The sequence below is a fragment of the Anopheles moucheti genome, chromosome 3, assembly GCF_943734755.1.
Source record: "Anopheles moucheti chromosome 3, idAnoMoucSN_F20_07, whole genome shotgun sequence".
Classification (NCBI taxonomy): Eukaryota; Metazoa; Arthropoda; class Insecta; order Diptera; family Culicidae; genus Anopheles; species Anopheles moucheti.
The window spans coordinates 67,068,815-67,078,781 of NC_069141.1; the positions used below are offsets into that span (position 1 = coordinate 67,068,815).

The window sequence follows — 9,967 nt, forward strand, 5'->3', positions numbered from 1 at the left end:
AATTGTTGCATCCGCCAGTAGCGCAAAACGTCCGGAACGCAGTGTGGCACATCAGCAGTACTTCCATCGCACTGTCCACCGACACAGCAGTACATCAGTGTGGCGCTGCTGCGAGTTGTCCTAAAATAGGGCGATTGCGTGCAAACATTCCGGAAGCCGCTGCTGCAACCGAGTGCATTCGCCTGCTTCACGTCTCCCTTTGGCGTAAGAGTAAGAAAGTGAGAACAGAAGACGAACAAGCAAACCCATAAATTCCACGCGTGCTTGTGATGTGTGAGAAAAATATTAAATGAAGAAGCAATAAATAAAGGTTGGTGTGTGGCCAAGTCGTCCAAGTCCAATCCTTTGCGTCGGTGTGCGGCAAAAGAGGGGCAAATGCATACACCCGCACGCAGTGCATTCACAGCTATAGAACCCGTCGAATGCAACAGTATCATTGACTCCGCAGACAAAACGGTGGAGGACGCGCGAGTGCATCGACAGTGTTGCCGTTTGCCGTGGGTACAACGTCAGTGAAAGCATTTGCTGCCTTAGTGGCCTTGAAAATTATCCTAGACGGTACGAAAACAACGGACTAACGCAGCCAGAAGCAGCAGAATTGTCACCTATCGGCGCCTCTCCCAAAAAAAGGAAAATTGGAATAGAAATCCGCAATAAGTTCGTAAAAATAGCTTTTAATGCAACACCGTCTAGTGTGCGAACGAAGATTACGAGTGTGTGTGCGCGCGCGGATTTGGTAACAACGATTTGGTGCTGTGGTAAACACATATCAGCAATCTCTCCAGCAGCAGGCTCTGGAATGCAGCTGCACGATGCTTTTATCGCAATAAGTAGAATGTAGAACCATTCTGCCAAACATACCGGATAGAATTTCTGTTCAAGTTGTGTGAGCGTGTGTATCACTAAAAAAAGGGTGAAATAGTGAATAAAAGTTGTGTTTTGTGGTGCGGATATAAATACTACCACCTGCCATAACATTACAGATGCAACTATAGTTTCATGTGCATTTGTTCGGTTCGAGTGCTGTGTCCAGCGGGTCCGTATGGGTCAGATAAATCAATCCCCGCGTACTGCCCTTCGTCGGCTAGCAACCATCGCCTAGATGCCAAACCAACGTGTGTGATCTAGTTTTCCGTTTTTGTTTTTCCCCACGGGTTTTTTTTTCATTTCATTTCGTTGCGGTTGTGTCTTGGCTATTGAATAATTGCTCGCCGATTTTAATTAAGCAGCCAGTTAAAAGTTTCTTTTCCTACTTTGTTCCGTGATATCCCCCCCCCCCCCCCCCCACCGGGGAAAACATTTTCGTCTGACTTCAATTTCACCACCATTTCCACTTACTTTCATTCGAGTGCCATCGGAGGTGAGTGGAAAAAAAGGCGCGGGCAGGGAGTTGACAGTAAAGCAGATCGCAGTCTTCTTAAAGCTCCCCAGCTTAAACGCACCTTTATCGTGCACCGTGTATACAGAAAGATACCTACGCAATAAGGACGGCACTGTCTCTGTCGTATCAAAAGTGTCGCCCCGTTTGTGCGGTTCTACCTGTGCTACTCCGTACACCCCCTGTACCTGCTGCCCGAAGGACTGCCCTTCGTATGTTGGCGATGTCTTCCAAACAGTAAGTAGTCCCGTGTGTCCCGTACACCCAACCCATTTTGCAGTCACGTGTCTTTGTTTTTCCTTCAGCAAAATTCCGAAAAAGCACGCACTTCTGAGCGCGAAATGCTGCCACAAAATCAAGCATGTAAATCACAGGTCGAGAATAAAGATGGAAGAAAAAAAGGGATAACCCCCAAAAGAAGGGTACACCCCAGCACAAAGAACTCACCACCTTCAGTAAAATGCTCCCCTCTAGTGGGGTGGCAAAAAAAAAAGGAATGGAAGCGGGAAAACCGAGCGTGCTTGCTTGTTCAAGTCGAAAGCCTTTAACCTTCGGGGCATAATGATATGTGTGTATGGTAGCTGCGTTTGTACAGCCGAGAGAACATAAAAAATTGACGCAACGAAACGGGATTTGAAAGGGTGGGAGCAAAGCTCTTCATCAAGCAGTTCTCCGATTCTGGGTGCTTCTTGTTTCTTTTTATTTGCTCTAACACTACGCTTCTTCTGTGCTTTGCTGCCCAGTATGTGGTCGTCACTGACGGGCGCTGTAGCAAATGTGTCCACACGTGGAATGATAGATATGGGGGAAGCATGTTGATGATGATGATGGTAGAGCTCAATCTACACACCCCCAAACTCCAATCTGAAGACCGCTCCCAGATGCACTGCAATGTACCAAGAACCCTTGCGGAAGCTTTGCAGTGCGACAACGGGGACATGAAACAAAAAACGAAATCCAAAGGTCCGTTTTTCCAGCGCGTTATGTTTACATTAGCACCATCACGTTCTTCGATGGTGCTGGCCCTCGTTATGGGGTTTGCATTAGGCAGCCGTAGCTCATGGCGGCACTGTACTCAACTCGCGAAGCATAAGCGTGGCTTTAAAATAGACTCGTACTCGTATGTAAATATTTTACTGTAAATAGACACTGCATGTTCAATGAAATGATGCCAAAAAGCTAGGAACAATTGGTTTTAGTTAAATTTTTAATTGTTTTGAATTCAATCAAAGGGGTTTGTATCAAGCTAAAATGTGTCTAAGTAGATCCTTCCCCGAATCCTTCCCAATTTCGAGATATTTTGCAAGCTGATACAGGGTATCAACTAGTAAAGTGTGATTTATTTCTGAATGTAGCAATTATAAACTGCAGCTCGGAAAAAATCAATTTCATCTCAAATCCTTCATATTTTAATGATATTTTGCTAGTTGAAGTCTCTTATTTGCACAGAATAATTTCCACAAATACCAGTTCAACTTAAAAAGGATCAAGAAAAATGCTCCAACTTTGCCAGTTGAGCTCGCGAACCCTGTAAGATCCATCAAACAATTAAACAGTTTCAGGTGTGAGGTGAAACTGGTTTTGTTTTGATATTTTTCAACCTTACCCCGTACACGGCCAGGCACGATCTATATTTCCGGTTACTTATAGAAGCACATGCCTCCTCCGTAGGGCATCGTCAACTTTCCGACAGGAAGAGCAACGAATTTCATGTTCAAAAGGCGTGCCATTTGGCGTGTATTTTGTACCGGTGTAAGCCCTTCTTGAAGTTTGAATACGATGCATTAAATATTGATGTACGTACCACCGATGATGGAATACCCTTATCGATTGACGGTAACAGTATCCAAAGCTTTCATTACAATTACCTAAGCGCAATAATTTATTGAATCATAGAGAAAAAAGTCACCGTGGCAATTATTTGCTGTGAAAGGAATAAATAGGGAAGGAAGAAGAATGCGAAGGGCCAACATTCCACAATCTGTGCTCGATTTCTTTGGAGCAACACGAAAGCTTGTACAATGTATAACGAAAGAACCAACTAGGATATTAAAAACCAGGGCTTCCTCGCGAGACAACGCCAGTTGCTTTGTAATGGGAACAAAACCCTGACCGAATAATGCTGCTAAATCATGTAGAACGTTACGCTTGCTGAGGATCGATGACGTGGTGTTAGTTCTGTTATGTTACAGAAATAGTTTTCAAAATAATCGATACCACTTTGCTGCCGTTGAATGTAGGCAACGGGTTAAGGAATGACTTTACCCGATGGTATATTCGTGTAAGGTGATGGACACAGGGAAAACATTCAAAGGAGACCACTTTTGATCAACTTGGGCCGCAGCATATTGCAGTGGGGAAAAGCGAAGTATCGCTTTTCTGCAGTGCCCATCGAAAACTCATCATCATCATAAGCGGCCTTCCTTCCTTCCGGCGGATGTTGTTTCTGCGTCATGCGAGGAAAAAGTACTTTGTGGCTGGTAGAATGATATTATTACTATTGGCCAATATTATCGCGAGGCACATGTCGATTCGCTTGTTCGTATTCACTTTTCTGGTGGATATCGCAAGCGGGTAAAATTATAAACTCGTTAGGAATAAAAGGATGTTTGCCGACTGGTAGGGGTAATTGCGTGACAGATTGCGTTACAAACCGTGTCTGGTGTGGCAGGATAAAAATAGCCGGATTTTGTAGTGTTACGATCTCATAAATGTTTCTTATTTCCACTTTCGTTTACAGTGAACTGAAGAAACTCTCGGAAGAAAGCTTAACAAGGCAGCCGGATGAGGTGTTCGACATCATTTGCAAGCTGGGCGAGGGTAGCTATGGCTCCGTGTACAAGGCACTGCACAAGGAGAGCGAACAGGTGCTTGCCATCAAGCAGGTCCCCGTCGATACCGATCTGCAGGAGATCATCAAAGAGATCTCGATCATGCAACAGTGTGACTCACCGTACGTCGTCAAATACTATGGCAGTTATTTCAAAAACACGGATCTCTGGATCGTGATGGAGTACTGTGGCGCTGGCAGTGTGTCCGATATAATGCGGCTACGCAAGAAAACCCTTTCCGAGGACGAAATCGCAACCATCCTGATCGACACACTGAAGGGGCTAGAGTATTTGCATCTGCGGCGCAAAATCCATCGCGACATCAAGGCAGGCAACATACTGCTCAACTCGGAAGGCCATGCCAAGCTGGCTGATTTCGGTGTGGCCGGTCAGCTGACGGATACGATGGCGAAAAGGAACACGGTAATTGGCACACCGTTCTGGATGGCACCGGAGGTAATCGAGGAGATCGGGTACGACTGTGTGGCGGATATTTGGTCGCTGGGTATAACGGCGCTCGAGATGGCGGAAGGGAAACCACCGTACGGGGATATACATCCAATGCGCGCCATCTTCATGATACCGACGAAGCCACCGCCATCGTTCCGTGATCCCGACATCTGGTCGCCGGAGTTTATCGATTTCGTTAGCCTGTGTTTGGTGAAGAATCCGGAGGAACGTGCTACTGCCACCGATCTGCTGGCGCATGAATTTATTGGTAAGCTATTGAATGCTTTTCTGGTGTTTTTTTGTAACATATTGCTAACTAAATGACATTCCTCATTTGCAGGCAATGCCAAACCGTGCAGCATACTGAGCCAAATGATAGCGGAAGCGAAGGAAATTCGGGAAAACCAAAGCTACAGACATGCGGCTGCCATCAGTCAAGCTAACAAACAGCTGCAGAATAATAGTAATAACGCGAACGGGCACGACGGTGGCGACTCGGACGATGAGAATCAGGTAAATTCGAGGACGATGAAGGAATTTCCGGCCGACTGCGGGACGCTGGTGCCGGGCCGTGGAGATGAAGGTGACGGTACGATGATTGCGCACGCAGATTATGGTACGCTGGTGCCCGACAATGGGACGATGGTGGAGCTGCAATCAAACCTGGGCACAATGGTGATCAATTCCGATTCGGAAGAATCGACTATGAAAAGTGAGTTTCTGTGAGTGGAGAAGCGTTCTTGGAGGACAATGTTAACTTTCTTTTTTATCTCATTTTGGCAGGACATGATACAAATCCGGACAAACCGAAATACAGGCCACTGTTTCTAGACCATTTCGACAAGAAGGAAGCGGAAGCTGCCAGTTTCGGTAATAGCAAGGTTGCCGCAGTAAACAACCACCACCATCATCATCAACTACAATCGCCACCATCCGCGATGAGTTCGTTTGACGATGGATCGCCTTCGGTCGATATGCAAGCGGAAGATTCGCCCGCCTTCAGCCCACAGACGACACCGATCGCCTCGCCGCAACAACCACACCTTCCACAGCCTTTAGCAACATCACCACAGCAACCTCAGCCGCAGGTGCAGAAGATCGTTAGCAATCTGGTTGCACCGGCGGCTCCCGCAGCGCAAGCCTTTCCAGTCACGCACAGTCCGGTGTCTCCGTCAGCACCGCCGATGACGCAAAATTTCCAAGACCACCAGCAGCAACAACATCAGGCACTGCAAGCGCAGCAGCAACAGCAACAGTTCAATGAAGAGCGACAACGATATCAATCGCATCTACAACTGCAATTGAATCAAATCTCCGCCGTTAGTCCCAATATGCATCAGATGCAGTTTTTGCAACCCACCGCGGCCGAGTATGATTCGGTAAGTGGACACATTGTGACTGTCGATGGTTCTGGGGTTGATCTCTATCTACCGCTTACTAATGGTTTATTACACCTTATGAACACAGCTTAAGTTTATGAACTACGAACAGTTGGAGCAACGATTGGCCAGCTTAGACAAGGAAATGGAGAAAGAGCTGGCGGAAACGAAGAAGCGTTACACCTCAAAACGCCAGCCGATTCTGGATGCGATCGAGGCCAAGCAACAGAAGCGACAGCAGAAGCTGGAAGAGTTCTGAGTAGTCGCCAGTGTAAGGGTGAGCGTGGCCAACTCATCATGGTTCCGACACGTTGATGTATGTACACGATTCGTTGATTTTAGTAATTAGTGCGTAGGCTTATTTAATAGGAATAATTTCAAACCAAGGCTGGCGTCATTTAGTTGCAAATTCCTATTACTTTTTTAAACATATCTACCAACCGTTGGCACAGGGGACATCCCATTCCCTGCTAGAGTGATGCTTATCGCTAGAAAATGACGTCTGTTTATGTATTTTAGATGCTTTTGCCGACGAAATGTATCCATTAAACGATGTATGTGTTTTGTCTGATATTACCTGCATAAAAGCAATACTTGCACAATAATGTGAACGGATGGATGGGTGGTGAACAGATCTGATATTTTATTTTAACCTTAAATCCAGCTAAGCGACCATTCATCCCCATCTTTCTGGGGCTCGTTGATAAGCATCGATACAGTAAACTGTTTTTAGAGTGCCGCCGATTTTACGTTTTCTACATGTTTGATCCTCACGTGTCATGGTCCGTCCCTTGAAGCAAGTGCAAAAACAATGTCACATTTGCTCTTTTTGTTAGGTTGACATTTTTCAGGTTGGTTAAATTATAGTGAACGTACATGCGAATGAAATGCATTAGCTCCGGATTGATAAGAATAAGGATGAGGTTCTTATACAGCGATGCAATCATTTATATTACGACTTTTATGTTGCACTGTTAAAGATGAGTTTGCTTGCATTAATCGACCCTAATGCTGCTTTGGGTGGTCAGTTTTTGATGCTGGCACCTCACCCCAACCAAATAATTTATTAACAAATCGTTAATCGTTATCACATGCGTGAGAATGAGCGAGCAAAAGCGAGAAAACATAGAACACAGAGTATGATTCTAACGAACGTGAATTAAAATTACCTTAAATGAGACAGACCTCAAACTAACCGAGAAGATTGATCGTAGAATACAATAATCCTGTAAAACCTATAACCAGGGAGGAGAAAATTATACATATATCCAGCAAGAGCGTCAATGAGACGATTATATACACACAAAAAACACACATAACAAGCAACACAACGCAATTGAAGGACTCATCGATCGTAGTTGATCACACATTTTATACATTAACTAAGCCATATACCCTTGGTATGATAATAAACAAGATTGGCAGTGCTGAACACAGGAGTAAAGGGATCCAGGAGAACCAGCATTAGACATTGGAGGAAAGGCAAAGTCTAGACAACTTACCTTGTTACATAAACATTAACGAAAGTGCTAAAAGTGAGAGACCCAAATGGTAGGTGATGGAGAACATAGCAATGAACAAAAGTGCTACATTTTATTCTTTAAACATATACAAGTTTATTGAGAAATAGTATCTATCTACCGCTGCTAGAGATATTATTAATAGGAAGATGATTAAAACGCATGGCGCAACGGCTATGCGCGGGAGTTTAAAGGAATGATTGATAAAAAGGAACGCGATAATAAACCCATCGCCCGGGATACAGGAATATGCGATTAAAAATTGTAAAGTAGTACGGCGACGCACCAAATACTGGACAGCAAACACGAACGTATTATTACAGCGTTACGTATTATTCAACGTAACGCAAACACGCAGATGAACGAACACCCAAACACATGATAAATAAAGTTGAACTTTAAGGTTGCCATGCATTTATATTAAAATCAACTGTTCCTATGAAGTTGATCATTCTTGCGGGACCTTTCGATTCCGCAGCATAAACGACAGCGAATTCCAGCACATATGTGATTGCTTTTTCTCGATGCGTGTAGTGGTCATCAAAACAAGTTGATTTCCAGCCGGAGCATAATCATCGGCGAGAAGGAGACGGCCGATAAAAGAGCTAGAGCGATCCCGTTCATACTCGCTGCATCAAAGCGTGCTGCCTTTCACTCGCGAGCACCCACAGTACGGCACCGCGTACACCAGTTGCATACACCGTGAAGCGATGGTCGTGTGGAAAGGTTTTACGTGGCAATGTAGAGTCCCTCGCGGGACGATCGTGCTTTATGTGCTGGTGTTTTGCCAATTGTATTCACTTGTTGGGACGCAACAACAACCCCCGCCGCAGCAACAACAACACCAGCAACATCCGCCACCGCAGCAGCAACAGCAACATCCGCCGCCACAACAGCAGCAACCGCCACCACAGCAGTATCAGCAACAACATCCACCCCAGCAGCAACAACAGCATCCGCCACCACAACAATTCCAGCAGCAACAGCCACCTCCACAGCAATTCCAGCAGCAACAGCCACCTTCACAGCAATTCCAGCAGCAGCAGCAGCATCCACCCCCGCAGCAGCAATTCCAGCAGCAGCAACAGCATCCGCCGCCACAGCAACAATTCCAGCAACAGCCGCCTCCTCAGCAACAATTCCAGCAGCAACCTCCGGTACCTCACGACGTCGGCGGTCAGCATCCGCCTCCGGTGCAGCACCATCCGGTAGTATCACTACAAGACATCCCAGAACACGATCGACCATGGTACGAAATGCTACCAGCTGTTGCAATGGACTACAAGGTGCATATCGATGCCGGCAAGGAAGATTGCTACTTCCAGTACGTTCAGCAGGGCAGTACGCTCTATGTAAGCTTCCACGTTATCCGTGGAGGTGACGGAATGGCCGGATTCGCGGTGCGCAACCCACGTGGTGAAATTGTCCACCCGTACCAGTGGCAGGCGTCCAGCGATTACACGGACGGAGCCGCCATGGGAGGTTTCTATGCCGTGTGTATCGATAATCAGTTTTCGCGATTCGCCAGCAAGCTGGTCAATCTGTACATTACCGTCATCCGGTACGAAGAATGGGAAAAGTTCACCAAGGAGATCGAAGATTTGAATGTGAACATGAACAACTTTACGGTATGTAATCAATGTAAACGACCACGCATCGTTATCATTAAGCGTCATGGTTGTAAATCTTATCGCATCTTTCCTCCGCGTTTCTATCTCTCTCCATGCAGGGCACCATTTCGACGGTAGAACGGAACTTGAATGCCATGTTCCAGTATCAGGCACATTCCCGCAACAACGAGGCACGTGATTATGCGCTGATTTTGGACAACAATGCATACATCTGGAAGTGGTCGGTGCTGCAGATTCTTGTCATCGTTTTTACTACCTCGGTACAGGTGTACTTCGTGCGGAAACTGTTCGACATTAAGACGGGCAGTGGCAAAAGTCGCATATAAAAGAACCGAATTTCGTAACGAAATCATGTCATTCCGGTCGAACTGTTTCGATGATGCTTACAATGTAACAGAGTGTCCAACGAAAGTATAGATTCAGACGCACACCAATTTTCCCTCCCCGAAGGATGATTCCAGGAAAGTTGTTTTTGGTTTCCTCCAACGTTACGTGGCCTCCGTTACAGTATTGAAGGATTGTGTCCATTCCCTGATGACTTCCTGAATGACTGAAAGTGAATACAATCTGCTTTTGTTACACAGTGGACCATGTTTTGTTGTATATGCTATTCAATTAGTGGTAGGAAAAAGAGTGAGTATCAAGACGTAATTAAATTCCGTTTCTCTTCCCATTTCTTTGCAATCCACCTGTTTTCGGTGACAAGTGAAATTTAAAAACCAGGAACTCAAAACATAAACAAAACAAACACCTGTCAAATGTTTCTCACGAATGGAGT

At 45.6% G+C, this 9,967-nt stretch overlaps 2 protein-coding genes across 2 annotated transcripts; both read left to right on the forward strand.

Moving 5' to 3' along the window:
• The first annotated feature begins 1,400 nt into the window (after window positions 1–1,400).
• Window positions 1,401–7,990, forward strand: LOC128301593 (serine/threonine-protein kinase 3). Its single transcript, XM_053038162.1, has 5 exons — window positions 1,401–1,615; window positions 4,119–4,927; window positions 5,000–5,371; window positions 5,443–6,038; window positions 6,127–7,990. Exons 1-5 carry the CDS (start codon window positions 1,593–1,595, stop codon window positions 6,295–6,297), a joined length of 1,971 nt encoding a protein of 656 aa, XP_052894122.1. The 5' UTR covers window positions 1,401–1,592; the 3' UTR covers window positions 6,298–7,990.
• A 142-nt stretch (window positions 7,991–8,132) lies between these two features.
• Window positions 8,133–9,775, forward strand: LOC128301595 (transmembrane emp24 domain-containing protein 5). The gene is made up of 2 exons (XM_053038163.1): window positions 8,133–9,186; window positions 9,288–9,775. Exons 1-2 carry the CDS (start codon window positions 8,269–8,271, stop codon window positions 9,513–9,515), a joined length of 1,146 nt encoding a protein of 381 aa, XP_052894123.1. The 5' UTR covers window positions 8,133–8,268; the 3' UTR covers window positions 9,516–9,775.
• Window positions 9,776–9,967: the final 192 nt, after the last annotated feature.